The 16196-nt window shown below is 37.0% G+C and overlaps 2 protein-coding genes across 2 annotated transcripts in view; one reads left to right on the top strand and one right to left on the bottom strand.

The window, feature by feature from the left end:
• Positions 1-4034, bottom strand: part of LOC141439947 (microtubule-associated protein futsch-like) — a 30067-nt gene extending 26033 nt beyond the window's left edge. Inside the window, exons 1-2 of the mRNA XM_074104412.1 lie at positions 4016-4034; positions 3229-3327 (exon numbers count right to left, since the gene is read on the bottom strand). Coding sequence (XP_073960513.1) covers positions 3229-3327; positions 4016-4034 — 118 coding nt within the window. The remainder of the gene's footprint in view (positions 1-3228; positions 3328-4015) is intronic.
• A 992-nt stretch (positions 4035-5026) lies between these two features.
• LOC141439901 (facilitated trehalose transporter Tret1-like) lies at positions 5027-8484 on the top strand. The gene is made up of 3 exons (XM_074104351.1): positions 5027-5134; positions 5900-6038; positions 6468-8484. The coding sequence occupies exons 1-3, from the start codon at positions 5102-5104 to the stop codon at positions 7775-7777; spliced, it is 1482 nt and encodes a 493-aa protein (XP_073960452.1). The 5' UTR covers positions 5027-5101; the 3' UTR covers positions 7778-8484.
• Positions 8485-16196: the final 7712 nt, after the last annotated feature.

The following is a 16196-nucleotide window of genomic DNA, read 5'->3' as shown; positions in this document are numbered from 1 at the left end:
ATTTATGACCGTGGAAGCATTATACACTTCCACTGAACGTAGATACAATTAGCGTTTAGTTTTGTAACTAAGGGACCCCATACATCCCTGTATTATTATTATTTTTTGTATTTTTTTCTTTAATTGTATACTATAGTTTTTAAGTATTTTATTTGTAATTATTTTATTTTGAAAAAATGACTTTCTTCGGTGGCGCATTCTTCTTGGCAATGATGGTCTTTCCGAAAGCGCTGGTAGTTTAAACAATGACGTGTAAAAGTGCCCATTGCGGCCTATTTACTGAATAAATGGTTTGAATTTGAATTTAGTATCTACGAGTATACTATAGCACTACAGGTATAGGACATCTCTGGTGGAAATAGCTGTGAGCGAGGCGAGGTAAATGAAGCATTTCTATTGGTTCATGAAAAACACACTCCTCGCAACAAATCCTCGCACATCTCTGGTAGAAACGGGCCTTAGACAAGCAATGATCAAAATTATTACTTTAGTACCTATAGAAATAATGATAATATTTATTAGTAACAAAATAACATTATATTTTTACATCGATAGTAACATGAGCTATATTTCCCAAAATTTTATTGAAATAATACGATATTATGGCATTTAAGATACCCAAAAAACTGTTTACGGTTTTGTGCTAGTGCTACGCTCTGACGGGAGATAATTTCAGTCATCATCATCATCATCATCATCAGCCCGAAGACGTCCACTGCTGGACAAAGGCCTCCCCCTTAGAACGCCACAATGAACGACAACTTGCCACTTGCATCCACCGGTTTCCCGCCACTCTCACGATGTCGTCAGTCCACCTGGTGGGAGGCCTGCCAACGCTTCGTCTTCCGGTTCGTGGTCGCCACTCGAGGACTTTTCTCCCCCAACGGTTATCTGTTCTTCGAGCGATGTGGCCTGCCCATTGCCACTTCAATTTGCATATTTTTCCAGCTATGTCAGTGACTTTAGTTCTTCGACGAATTTCCGAGATAATTTCAGTAATATTCTTTAATTGTCCCATGATATAAGCATGTTTATTACAATGTTGCCCGAAAAACTGTGACACTCAAAACGTTTACTTGTTTGCCCCGTAAAACCATGTTTTAAAAAAATCACTGTTCCCAGCGAACAAAGCTTCGGGCGAGCTTTTACAGCCGTTTTATGGAGCTTTCAGATTAACCCTGTCGTGAAGCACGGATACTTTGTTTAAAATGGTAATGTAAGGTTGGATTTAGAAGAAATGAGTGACTTGTGTTTGCAGTGCTTTGGTGTTTTTACAAGCTTTTTATTGAGTTCAATTCATTTGTTTTTCTTTGTTTGTTTGCTTAAATTTTTGCATGGGTTCAGTTGGTTTTTCAACTGTTACCGTTTTAACTATTTTTCTCTATAAACATCTGCGTCTGTTCATCTGTTTTATTTATAAGTATTATTTTGATCTATTTTATCATTTTTTTGATACTGTAAAACGGAATACAGTTGACCACGATTGTTTACCATCTTTACAAAATTATCTGTAATGAATGTCTGAAACTTGGCGCGGATATGTAATTTGGATAACAATGTAAGTAGATAAGTATACACGTACAGTCAATAATAATGTAAAGTCACCAAAAAAATCTTGTATTTTTTACAAGATCGAGAGCTCCTACATCAGAATAAAAACAATAAGGTAAAATTTCATACTGACATGTAAGACAATCATCATCACTTGCTCGTTCTCCATCCAGTCGAATAAAAAAAAACATTATAATATCATATTAGCGTATATTATAAAACGTTTTATTCGGTAAATGAATTTATAAATCTGAAATTTTAATTTTATTGTTTAAATTGTTATTATTATTTCTTGTTTTTATTTTATTGTTTTTACATTGTCATTTAAATTGTTACTGAATTATTGACAAATGTATTAATCTTTACATATAATTGACATTTTGGCCATTATTCTTTATATAAATTTCAATGTGTTTTCAGTCTAACGATCCCTTGAGAAGAACCAGTCTAATTTTTTTTTTCATTCACATCATGACATGCTTAGAATTGTATTGTTTATAATTATTACTAATCTTATTACCTTTGACGATTTCAATACAAATTCTTATAACTGACATTAATGTAAATTATAATGTAATGATTTATTGAATGAATAAATAAACTAAACTATTTTGAGAGCCTAGTTCTTGTCGGTGGAGTAATCGCCATTTTGTTTACCTCTCTGCTAATGCCTTGAGCTCCTGATACGACATAACATTAACCATGTCTTTGGCTTGGTCTCTTTGACTATACAGCACACATTATTTTTAAGTACGTAAAGAAAGTCGATCACTGGTGGCCTATTTGGGCGGGATATCGGCATTTCCGCCCCGCCGCCCGCCCAGCCAGGCGCGGTCCATTACCTGAGCAATCATTTTCGCGTGGTTGAGATTGCCAATTTATGTAGGAACATGGCTGTTAGGATGGATGACACAGATTTTGGATATAAACATGTGCCTTCATAATTAGATTATTATGAGGTACTAGAAAATTCTCCACGGCTATTTTCCTAACCCAAATACCCCAAGCGGGCGCGCCAAAGTTGACATACTTTTCGCAAGTCATACTGTAACGTTTGTCCGAATTATTGTTTGTCATAATTTTTTTCCCATGAAGCCGTCTTTTTTCTGTAATTTTAAATGGTCATCCTATAGGAAACTGTAGGTTAGGTAAGGTTTGTTTTTACCAATTCTGAAAAATTATTGGATTCAAAGAAAAAAAGAGTTATGATAAAAAATACATTCTGATTTTCAATAATTATGCGAGTAATATGGATCCTAGCTGTGGTAGCTCTAAGGTTTGATCTATGGCCTTCAAGCAGAGGATCGTGGGTTCAAATCTGGACTCACATCTCTGATTTTTTTTATTCATGTGCAAAATTACATTTAAAATTTACCACGAGCTTATCGGTGAAGTAAAACATCGTGAGGAACCTACACAAACCTGTGAAGCAATTCTATGGTGTGTGTGAAGTTTCCAACTCACACTGCACTTGTGAGGGATCTACAGCCCAAACGAACGAAAGAGAAGCGAATGCTGAATCGCCGATCAAGATAATCAAGAATCGATCCAGCTTAGTCAGTGTTAGTAGTTCCTCGGAGTCAAAAGATTTGAAATGGGCCGATAAGAGATTCGGATCCGCTCGGGGATATTTATAACTCATCTGAATCTTCAGATTCGGATATGCCAGTGACTCACCGTATCTGGCCTCTTCTCCCTCGGGAGCCTGTGCCGTGAGGGTCGCCAGCTCGCTCTCCAAATCCACCTGGTGCTCGTTCGAGTCCCATGACAGCAGCCCTGGAATGAGACACTAGGTTAGGTTCTAAATAACAGTGTCGTCCAACATCTCATCTCAACGTTTTGCTGAGAGCTAAGTTGAGAATTTTTGTGATTTTAGTGAGTCATATGATGACTTCTGATTTATATCTTTTATTAACCTATAAAGCCTTCATATTTTTGTCATGATTTTTTTGTAAGAAGAGATCTTTTGTTTACTGGCTGCCAGAAAAGAATACAAATTGTCGTTTTTAGGTCAGAACACGGTGTTTTGAACATGAAACTACCGTGAGACTCACTCATATTAAATGATATTGTAACGGGTAATTCAGGTCTTAAATCGAGTTTAGGACGACATAAGACGGCGTTTTTTTTTTTTAATAAAAGAACTACCTACTGGATTTCGACTTCAAATTGACTGGGCTAAGTACATTGTAAATAAGTTCTAAATTAACCCCTTTCAAGGAATAGGTCGAATTACAAGTGTATGAACGAATTTCTATTTCTATTTTTATTTGCGAAGTGTGAATAAACGTTTCTATTCTATTCTATTCTAAATGTAAATAAACAGCAATTTCCACATTTAAATTATGGAGAGACAAGAGGCAAAATAAGTAAACAATCAACTGCGACTATGAATAAAAGCCAAAGACGTATTCCCGTAACTCCTACATACTTATAATATTGTATAACAATTTCAACATGTTACAAGGAGTTCCGCCGCACATCCCCCAACAATTTCCCCTATTGGCTCTTGTTAACAATTCAGAACTTGTTACTGCAGTTTGCATTCAGCCTTCGTTGTTAGAAGTTTGCTTTTAACCGCTCTCTAGCGTTAGCCGGTCTTTCAATTATAAAGTGTGCTTGGGGTAACTGAAATACTCGTATGAAATTTTGGCTCCCATAAAGTATGTACATATTATTAGTTAAAGTAAAAATTCGTTCACGATAATAATGTAGCATGGGTGGCGTCTTTGGTGATCACAGGGCACAAAGTTTTTCATCCAAAGTTTGAAGTGGCAATGGGCGGGCCACATCGCTCGAAGAACAGATAGCCGTTAAGCGAGAAAAAGTTCTCGAGTGTTTACCACGAACCGGAAGACGTATGTCTATTATACAAGTTGTGTAAATTGTTGTAACGTAGATGGTATGACATATCATGTATCTGTGGTAGAGCAGAATAAATGACGTACTAATAAATATGTCTAATATAAACACTTTGTTTTATTAAGGTTTTCTGTTGGACTGGTTACTACACAAATGAAAAACATGGTTGATATTTTCTATAAAATCTCATCTTGTGTTAGGTCTTCCACAAATTTGGTAATTTCATTTTAACTAAATGGTATAAGTTACTATTAAGTTTAAGCATTGCTGTGGTCGAACTGTTTATTACGTAGTATTCAGGAGGGGATACATTCTATACATCATAGTATCTATTGTTCTTCTAATAAGTAAAATACTTTAGGAAAGTAAATTAGGATAGTAATGGGTAGAGATGTGATGAACACATACGTGTACGGATGGATATGCTATTACGTGCAAGACAAGCATTACTTAAGTTTTCCCCCATCTAGTTCTTCGTTAGATCACGAAGTACAATAAAGTTTAGAACGTGAAACTACACCTGCTGAATTAACTGCAGTAACCTTTCATGATATTGTACTGACGTCATGTTTGCTCAGTTGCTACACTAGAACGATCAGTCCTATGTCGTTAGTGATGTAAGACTCGTGTGGGTTTCAAAAAATGAAAACAGTGAAGTGTTTGTGTATAATCATTTAAAAAAGCAAGCATGGAACGATTGCAGTCACCTTTAGTCAATCAGGCGAGTGAAGAAAATTATCATCATCATCATCACCATCGTCATCTTCATTATATCAGTCGTGGGATATGTCCTAAGTTGGAAATAGCCCTCCCCCATAAACCAGTCGCTACGCTTTTCATTATTATTAACCTATTCTCAGTTAATTATTAGGCTACTATTATATTAGTGAAATTATTTAGTATTCTTTTGTTTTTACTTTTTGCAACAGTAACGTTTACTAAAAATCAAATGTGGAGTAAGTAAACAACTTGCTTAGGAAAAGTACATTTTTTTGAAATATGAATTGGATCATTTATCTAAAGACCCATTCAACCAGTTAACTTAATAAATAAACCTCCCTCATGTCATACGCATAATACATTAAACCCCAAACTTAATGAATTAGCATCATATGCGTGCAAAAACGATAACCCACATTTGGCTCATGGTCAGCGAAGTAGGTCACAGATTACTAGCATCATTAGTGTTCAATATTGCTAACTAACTAGTAAAGTTTTGTACACCGTAAGGATTCAGACTTTGAAACTAGATATCTATTTCATTTGACTTTAGACATTTTGCAAGCTTTTATTTATCATGAAACATTTTGGTTGTTTTTAGTTTCATAATTTGTAAATAAAACCAGTACCAATGAAGTACAGGAGGTTTGAGTCAAATTACCGAACCATCTGCTGAACTAATAATTTCACCTTTTAGTAGCAACTAGTTCAATATTATTAACATACTGTTTGCAATGCTGAACCAATTATTTTCTTTACTTTTCAGATATTCGTTGCGAGCGGTGTGCTCAGCACGATTCTGAGCTGTGGATTGGGTCTAGGGTACCTAGCCGCCTTTCTGGATCAAGGTTTGCTGCATGATAATATGAAACATTATGTGGACAGTTCGTCACTTCACTTTATTGGTAAGATTTTGCGGGTGCTAGAACTTAGGTCAACTCAAACAAATGTCAACTTTTCTTGGTAACTGTAAAACTCTAAAGCGCTCGGTTGTGCATCAGATAATCTAATTACCAAACATGCGCTTGCCGCTGCGCTGACCGCTTAAGACAATGTTTGGTAATTAGATTATCTGATATAAATTGATGTGCGTCAAACGCCTTACGTTTAAAACAACCAAGCGCTTAATGATCCTAAATCATCAAAAATTTACTTAGTTCTTACGAGATTAAGCGAACGTATTTAAAAAAGTTATGTTTAATTCAATTCAATATGATTGGTGAAAGCCCTAAGTTACATTTCCCCTTGAATTAGTTACTCGGTTGAATAATTAAGCTGAAAGATAAGAGCCTTTTATCTGGAATGTCGCTAAGTAAAATTAATTTCCTTTCCAGAGACAGCTGGGGAAGTGGCGTTCGTTCCGTCCATTCTCATCATACCCTACACAATGCAGAAGAAAGGACGTCGGATCGCCAGCATCGCGACAGTTTTACCTCTCTTATTTAGTTGGTTAATCAGCTTTGACGTCAAGCATTTCTCAAGCTTGCTATTGGTCAATATCTTACATAATATCTCACTGGGAGGAGCGGCTACAATCAGCAGTATAATCATTTCAGAAACCTGCAGCCCTAAACATCGAGGAACATTTCTCATGTTAGAAACTGCTATGATATCTTTAGGCGTATTACTGAGCCATGTGTCTGGAATCTATTCTGCTTGGAGACTTATTTCTGCATTAGGACTTTTGTCAGCTTTCTATGGTTTACTTATTTCATATTTGTCACCAGAAAGTCCATATTGGCTTATAAGCCAAGGTTATACGGTGAAGTGTGTCGAAAATTTCCATTGGTTACGAGGAAGAGACCAAGAAGCTAGTAAAGAATTGAAGGATTTATTAGTGACGTATAAGATTCAAATTCAATTGGAAGCCTTGAAGCCTATAAGAAAATTAGGCATTCGAGAACGGGTCTTGGATTATCTGCGATCGTTAATAAAAGTAGATTTCCTCAAGCCCCTGTCTATAATGATTTTACTTTTTAGCTTTGTTGGATTCGGTGGTGAAAACTTCGTATCCAACAGTTCGTTCAGAAACATTTTTAAACTAACTAACGGCAAATACATTGGAACTATAGTTCTGGATGTTTTAGCTTTAGTCTGTTCTTTAACTGCTTGTGTTTTGATGCAAGTCGTTAGAAGGAAATCTTTGTTCTTATTCACAGGTTCATGTTCCATACTTTTCTTGGGATTCACAACACTATTCTTAATACTTCAGTCTATACATTTGTTTTCTAAAGATTACTTATGGTTGTTTTTGACTGTTGTTACTGGTTTTTCTATGTTTATGTCTTTGGGTACAACAGCGCTTCCATTTTCTCTTTTGGGGGAAATTTTTCCTATGTCTTATAAAGGCGTAGGAAGTTCCTTAACCTGTGCTTACTTGTGGGCTTTTGGAAATACCATTTTGAAGTTAGTACCGACTTTGACAGGTGTAATGGGGATAAATAGTATTTTATGCTTGGCAACACTTTTTATGATTTTTATATTAGTCATTGTTAATAAGATTTTACCAGAAACAGGAATGAAAACTTTAGTTGAAATAGAAAATTTGATGAAAACAGATGGAAGTGACTATGACACTGTTGCTCTTACTGACCAAGAGGATAATTCTCATTTTGATAGACTACAACTATTTTTAGAAGTGTAGATCGGAAACTACAACGTAATCTACAGATTTTTGTACAATAAAGAGTTTACATACAATACAATACAATACAGAGACTCTTTATTGTACACCAGAAATAGTAAGCGATAAAGAAAACAGATATACAGAGAAAAAAATACAAGCTAAGCAATAGGCGGCCTTATCGCTTAAGAGCGATCTCTTCCAGGCAACCTTTTTTACAGAAAGAAGGCAGGACTAGTTTACATACATACATACAATTGTTGTTGTTGTGAAATGCCTCCACGTTGACGCAAAAAATAAGTCGATTAAAAAATAAATAATACAGGAGTTATCAAATCGGACAAAAAGGAATGAAAAATTATAATAAAAAGTATACAAATACTTTTGAGTTTGATTTCTTGTTTTGAACTTTTGAAACATTAGTACAGCTTCAGCTTTTTATTAGCTGCTTACTATGTGTTGGTGTCCAATAAAGAGTTATTGTACAGTCGTGGTCAAAAATATCTTTACACTTTAGTACCTTGTCTCTGTAAGCCTTCTGATAAATTAATAAAGAATGTCAAACATGAAGTGAAAGCGACAAGGTAGAAGTGTAAAAAAAAAACTAAAAAATTTCATGCTGTGTTATAAGTTTCGTTAATCATTTAACTATAAGGCGAATGTCAAAGCGACATATTTTGTAACGACAACAGCAAGTTCAAGTAATAAATGTTTGCAACTCTCTACATAATTAATAATATTCCCAAGCATTTCCAGTCCCACTTCATGAAGCCTTTCTTTGTTTATCATCGTAGGTTTATTTACATCACACATGACCGCATTTCATTCAAAATAATTAGCAATTCACTGCCAATTGTTCCGCGGACCCCTACCTTCATACCCCAACGGCTCCTTGGGTATCAAATTTCCAGGGATCTTTAAACCTTGGCAATTTAATAGCAACAGGAGCTGTCGACCCATCTCAGGCTAATCTTGAAACGTCAAACCGTGCCATATATTATGAGAGTGGACAGCGAAAGCCTACGTAGGGATATTAAGGTCTAAGGTTTAGGTGCCATTTGTCGTGGTCGCCGTAGATTAATTTTGGACATTTTTGGTGATACATTCGTAGAAGGGCTCGTTAGTTCTTGCGGGTGATAATAGATGGCGCTGAAGGGGATTTATCGTCTTAGAAGAAATAGTCTGAGAAAGGGTACGATAATGCGCGCTGCGCGTTGCGTCGGAAAACCTTATAATTATTTAGTTAGGTCTACGTCAGTATTGTCAGTAACCAAACTAAAAACCTCAAATTGCAAACATTTTGCTTAGAGGCAGGGTTCTGCTGTCACTATATAGTCATAGACTCATACAAATTTGCACGGAAGAGACCTACTCGCACTTGGTCGATTTCTTCTTTTCGCTACTACTTTAAACTTCCTATTTTATATGTATGTGGGGCATATTCCATTTATTCCTTATCCGTGGAATTTTGATAAAGCCTGAAAATAGTTTTTAGTTGTTAGTATTACCTGCTTGCGTGCCAAATTTTAAGTTTATATTAATTATAGTTACGGAAATAGGGCAATTTCGAAGTAAAAATATAAATCCCATTTATTCCCTATCCCGTGGGAATTTCGAAAAAATCTTTTCTTAGTGCGCGTCTACACCTATTAAAGGCAAATTTTTCAAGTTTCTAGACCCAGCAGTTTGGCTGTGCGTTGATCTATAAGTCAGTCAGTCAGTCAGTCAGTCAGTTTCATCTTTTATATATATAAATAAGTACCATCAGCCAAATAAATGGTCCATAAATTTTTAAACAAGTTCTTATCAAATGAATATGTCGCTAAAGTTGAACTTTCAAGTTGACAGACACGTCTATTGGCATTGTTGTTTTATGACATGCAAACGATTATCAACTTTAGGGTGGAAGACCACATATTTGGCTGATGGTACATTGCCGGTGGATGTACTCTGTGCCGGTGGTGACAGTGCCAATTACCCTTCAATTACCTCAACAAATATTTAAAAATGACGTGCTTAATTGGTAATTCCTCAAGATCAAAGTTAGTTAATTCTCAAGGTTAAACATTAATGTAATTGAGTGAAGTTATATTGTTTACCATTCGTCTATCAACTTGGGTATTTTGTTTACCTTTTGAAGTTTGTAACCGGGTTAACAATTGAATTGTTAATTTGCCGACGTATTTATCAAAATGAAGACAAAACTATTGCTTGTGAGCTAAGAGAAGATGAAGAAAGATAAGTTTCTAAAAAGTTGTGTTGGCCAAAGGTTTGTCCTATGGTATGGCATCTCAAGTTTAGTTTAAAAACGTACAAAATAAAGTATTGAGGTATAAAGCTAAACGATATCGGTGTCATACATTTTATTTGGTTGCGTTCACATTTATCTGATGCAGCAGGGCTACTACGAAACTCGAAGTTCGTGTCGTGCGGTCCCTCTCGCTCTCGTATTAAATAGTATAAGTGTCAGAGGGACTGCACGACACGAACTTCGAGTTTCGAGTTTCGTAGTATCCCTGCAGTATGTGTGACGGCTTGTGTTGTGTCGCATCAAAGGTATAGATAGAGAGAGAGACAGAGAGCATCACAACACAACGCGACAGATACATGTGAATGCGGTTTAACAGATAGAATTAAAAGATATTAGAGATTTTCCTTCAGCGCCTTTCTATCACCTCATTTTCGTAGCCTCATTTTCGTGGGCTGTAAAATTTGATGACACTTTCGATTATTTTTTAGACGTCCTCTGCTTGTTTAGATAACCGACACTGTAACAAATCTTCTATCATGTCAACACATGCCACGAAATCATGCGATATAAACGCTCGAATGACCATCTTTGTCAGCCACTCCCAAAGCCCAGCTGTCTAGGTGACCTGGGAATGGTGTAAATAGGCACGGGTGGATGACCTAGAGGTCAATGAACTGAAGAATCGTACGATCTAGATTGCGAATGGATATTGGAATGTTTGCGAAGTGTCTTGCTAAGCTAATGGAAACAGAGAATAAAAAAATGGTGTTTATTTTTACGTCTAGATTTACTTTTGTGAAAAAAAGGCTTTTGGTAGGGGTGCGTCCTACGAGATATAACAATAATAGTAACTGATTTTCCTGTTATAGTGTTTACGCGGGTACAGTCACCATAAATGCAAAACGTCCATAAAATGTCAGATACGACACTATTTCTAGGGCCTTACTAGGGGCTACGGGCGTGTCAGATATTTCTGCACGCTCCGCTGTAGCAGATGTTAATGCAGGTGATTGAAAACTGAAACGTTAGATCATCAGCCTGGGTAAATCTAATCGCCAAACTGGTATGACAGTTTGTTTGTTATTGCCTTTTGTTTTAAGTCGCTGCACTTTTGAGAGAGTGGTCGTGGTCGTCGATAAGTAGCGAATCTTTGAGACGGCTTTCTTGGGAAAATCGAGTGGTGGTTTTCCCGTGCCTTCCACACCGCAGTTCTGGAGTCCGGAGTTCGTACTTAGCATAAGTTTTTTTTTGCTGACTGCACTTTTGATAACTCTACTTGCATTGTCATTCAAACTACATTTTCGGACCAATTTTCAAGTCAATGCCATTAACCATTGAGGAGTTTCGTTTTGCGGAGACGATCTTGGCCGGACTATCAGATTGTCACTGCCAGATTATGGTATTGTCACCAGATTTACATAAGTATGCCAAATTTCAAGTCGATCTCACTACTGGAAGTGGGTCAAATTTAACTTCCAAGATTTGACCCAAACGAACAAATAAACAAGTGAAACTAAAATAAAAGCTTATAAAAACTAGTTACTTCCCAAAGATTCGGTGCAAATGGAAAATCGATCACTTGAATTGACCATTTTGAATTTGGACCAATAACCTAACCAGCAAAAAGTTGGTAAACCCTCGACTTTGTCACTTCAAAGTTCGATATCTCAAAAACGGCTGAACCCATTTTTTTTATTCAACTTGATGGCAAACGAGCAAGTGGGTCTCCTGATGGTAAGAGATCACCACCGCCCATTAACATCTGCAACACCATTGTATTGCAGACGCGTTGCCAACCTAGAGGCCTAAGATGGGATACCTCACGTGCTAGTAATTTCACCGGCATTTTGATGAAATATGTATAAGAACCATTGCTAGAAAACCTGCATTCAAATAATTAAACCGCATTCAAATCGGTCCACCCGTTTAGGAGCTACGGTGCTACAGACAGACACACATAGCGGTCACACTTATAATACCCCTCTTTTGGCATCGGGGTTTAAAAATAGAGCGCCGTTGTCCACTCTTACATCAAGTTCCTTAACCGCCTTTTATTACTCCCACGAGAAGAGATGGGTCCATCCTATTCTAAAGGTCACGGCACGGGCAAGGCCGCCATCAATCCTCTCATAGTCCTGTTCTGTGATTTTGCGCATAATCAAAAACTACATGGAATTGTTATCATTAGAAACAACTAACCCTTGGGACTTGGTTAGGGTAAGCCATATTTTGCGTGACATTTCGCTCAAAAACTAAAACTTCCATCCAAACCTAATCATTTTATGAAATTTGCGACCGCAATCCCAACGGGGCGCGCCGCCCAATTTACCAACCTTCGTTAGTCGGCCATTTTGGAATTAATTGCTTCTGCATCATACAATCTCTCATTAACGCGGAGCATTATCAATTCTACTTGTTGCTACAAAATGACAGTTTTATCATAATTATTCTTTTTCTTTCTTTTTTTTTATTTACCTTTAACTCATTCTAATTTTGCAAGGAAAGACAGTGACAACCTCGAGAAGCTAACTTGTGACTGGTAAAGTGGATGGAAAGAGGCCTCGTGGTTGGTCTGACCAGATTCGCACCGCTCTTGACTCTAGTTCACAATACCCACATCGCCAGAGACAGAAATAGATGGAAAAAGTTTGTGCGAGAGAAAGTGACGCAGAAGGGAGTCACGACACAAGGCGGAGGATTTCTCATAGGTATTACATACAATCGCTTACTATCTAAATCCACTCGCCAAACTAGGTACATAATATAACAGTTTGTTGGTGAGAACGTCTTTCTCTTCTAACTCGCTCCACTCTTGACAGAGAATTCGTGGTCGTTTTTGAGCCTTCATGACGACTTTCTTGACAGAATAGTGTGTTGGTTGGCCCTTGCCGGAAGGCAAAGGTGTGGAAACACTGCAGACCTTCAGCTTTGAAGCTTGACTTTTTTTATTGGTATCGGTCCTAAAGTTCATCACCATCATCATCATCAGCCGGAAGACGTCCACTGCTGAACAAAGGCCTCCCCCTTAGAACGCCACAATGAATGAAAATTCGCCACTTGCATCCACTGGTTGCTAACTCTCATGATGTCGTCAGGTCAGTCCACCTGGTGGGAGGTCTGGCAACGCTTCGTCTTCATTCGTGGTCGCCATTCCAGTACCTACTTTCTTTAATTTTTCCCCAACGGTTATTAATTATCCCGTTATTGTAAAATTAAGAGTGTCTCGATGGCAGCAAAGTAAAAGAAGACATCTACAAAATAGCTATTTTACAGGAGAGCGTATTTAGTAAAAAATAATGACTACTTTGAGATTAATGGACTGATTACCATGAAATTTTCTATGATGCATTAAAATAATGTTCTTGGCGATTGTTCAACAGATTTATTTCTGTAACATTATTTTAATGAAAAATTGTAGATGTTTTTTTATTTTGAAAGAGCTTAAACGTAGAGGAAGACATCTGCCTGATATCCGTTTATGCGTTGTAATGAAACAAACGCCTTTTCCGTTATAAAAAACGAATAAGCTAAAGTAAGAATCTCCGGTAAAACTTAGAGGAGTGTTTAGAGATAATCTAAACAACATGCAACGAGTATTCACCCTTTTTTGATAAATTTTGTAGATGTCTTTATTTACTTTGCATTAATCATTTTATTCATATTATAAAATGAGTTATCTACCACTCAACCTCATCGCTGTCTATCATATAAATTCATTTATTTCGTTAAAAACCCCAAAATATGTGTTAAATTAAATATATTTTTTTGTTTTATTTTTGTTTACTCATAATTGTTTTTACGTACTCAAAAACTAAGTTATTTTTTATAGTTTTACACTAATAAATTAAATAATCAACAGTAGGTACAAGTAATAAAATTACGTACAAAATATATCCCAAATCAAAACAATATAAACTGTAAAAATAAAACAGTATGTACTATAAAAGTATAAACAATATAATGCTATAATGAATGTGGATAATACCAAAATTGTCATCAATGGCCACATGGATCAGAGGCCCGTCATCGTTAGTGGAAATCTTCTTGATGTTGTTTCGGAGTACACATACCGTCGGCCTGATTTTGCAGTTAAGGTACAAACACATGCTAGTTACTAGCACGAAAGCATGCTACTATTCAGCAAATGCTACTTACTAGCATGTGTGCATAGGGACGTGCTACTATTATAATAATAATAATCCGCAGCCTATATACGTCCCACTGCTGCGCACAGGCCTACTCTCAGAATGAGAGGGCTTGGGCTGTAGTTCCCACGCGGGCCAGTGCGGATTGGGAACTTCACACACACCATTGAATCGCTTCGCAGGTTTGTGCAGGTTTCCTCACGATGTTTTCCTTCACCGTAAAGCTCGTGGTAAATTTCAAATGTAATTTCGCACATGAATTCCGAAAAACTCAGAGGTGCGAGCGGGGTTTGAACCCACGATCCCTCTGCTTGAGAGGCCATGAGGTCAAACCACTCGGCCACCACGCTTGCTACTATTAAGCATGCTTTTTCTGTGTCATACAGGTACAGCAGGTACTAGCATGCTTATTAGCATGCTAATAACGAGCATAATGTAACAGTAGCCTTAGGTAGAACACAACTTGAGAAGGAGGCCAAGAGAATAATTCAGCTGGGCTGGGCAGCATTCGGAAAATTATGTCGAGTTTTTTCGTCAATTATACCGTAATGTCTGAAAACGAAAGTTTTTACCAGTGCGTCCTACCGTCATATAGGAATGCGGTGCCTCTGTCCAGCTATGGAACGAGCAATGCTCGGAGTTTTTGAAAAGGATAAATCCGCAACGAGACTATCCGACACAGAACTAAAGGTCATCGACATAGTTCATGAGATTATACACTTGAAGTGGCAGTGGGCTGGGTCATATCTGTTGAAGCAACGACACCGCTGAAGATAATTGAGTGGAGACCAGCGTCTCGGCAAACGTAGTCCAAGACGCCTCCGTTCAGGTAGAGGGACGATCTGCGAAAGCTGGTGGTAAAACGGATTGTCTAGCCGAAACAGGGCGCAATGGCGGCTATGGGGGAGCCTATGTGCGGACTGCTATGGCTGATGATGATATAGTATAATCGATATTCTAACTAACTTTATATACCTATTGGAAAAAAACAGATTGCTCGTCATCATCAGTCAAAATCTGTTCAGGCGTGTCGTTTCCAAAAAGCGGTAAGCTGCAAGCATAGAAAATTAAGTACTTACTTAGGTTAAGAATTTTAATTCATTTGCTGTCTAAATAAAAAAAAACAAGTGTATGAAACCAATGTAAGTAATATATCTATTTGTTTAAATATTTTAAGAAAAAACAAATAATTTCCTCATAGAAATTAGAAATAATAAATTTGTAGATTGAGACATATGCAAAAAGTATGACGTATAACGGACAAGTGGCATGTGACTTTATTGACGTCACAAGCATCCTGTCAAAGCTCCGAAGTAAAAGCGGATAAATTCAAATGTCCGTTTCTACTGCGATGTTTTTTCAAAAGCTAGTGTAGTGTTTTCTTTTACGTGCCAAAATTTTCGTCATTATTTTGAAATTTGAAATATTTTTTAACAGACTTATAGATATGGTTGAAATAAGATTTTTTTGTAAAAAAAGCATTTTTGAAAAAATGTAGATGTCCGTATCTACTTTGCTGGCATCGGTCTTAGATATTCCAGGTGGTTAATTAATTTTTTAATGCAGTTGTAATTGCTTGAAAATCAAAAAATTTTTTTTGTACATTTCTATCTACAACATTTAAGATAGGTACTTTTCCTCTACGTGCATAGCCGTGGGAGGCCCTGAATATATTAACATTAAATATAAATACTTAGGGGCTGTTCATCATCCATTGATTAGTGTTAACTTGGCGTTAGATGTGATGCCGTCTCTATTTGTTTTGTTCGAATAGACGGAGACGGCATCACATCTAACCGCCGGTTAAAGCTAATCAATGGATGGTGAAACAGCCCTTATATACTCAGAAACTGTGTGGCTAGTGGTTTGGGCTATCGCCTCTCAACCAACACAGCAGGTCGTGGGTTCAAAACCCGGCTTGCACCTCTGAGTTATTCAAAATTCATGTGCGGAATTACATTTGAAATTTACCACGAGCTTTGCGTGAAGGAAACATCGTGAGGAAACCTGCACAAACTGCGAAGCAATTCAATGGTGCGTGTGA

The sequence above is a fragment of the Choristoneura fumiferana genome, chromosome 21 (assembly GCF_025370935.1).
Source record: "Choristoneura fumiferana chromosome 21, NRCan_CFum_1, whole genome shotgun sequence".
Classification (NCBI taxonomy): domain Eukaryota; kingdom Metazoa; phylum Arthropoda; class Insecta; order Lepidoptera; family Tortricidae; genus Choristoneura; species Choristoneura fumiferana.
The sequence above is the reverse complement of the archived record's forward strand: the minus strand, read 5'-3'. Positions and strand labels throughout refer to the sequence as shown.

Bases quoted from the DNA above. Each gene is read 5' to 3' on its own strand.
- LOC141439901 (XM_074104351.1), top strand. From the start codon at position 5,102: ATGGAACGATTGCAGTCACCTTTAGTCAATCAG. The intron at 5,135-5,899 runs GCGAGTGAAGAA...TTTACTTTTCAG, and splicing joins AGTCACCTTTAGTCAATCAG to ATATTCGTTGCGAGCGGTGT. The intron at 6,039-6,467 runs GTAAGATTTTGC...TTTCCTTTCCAG, and splicing joins TTCGTCACTTCACTTTATTG to AGACAGCTGGGGAAGTGGCG.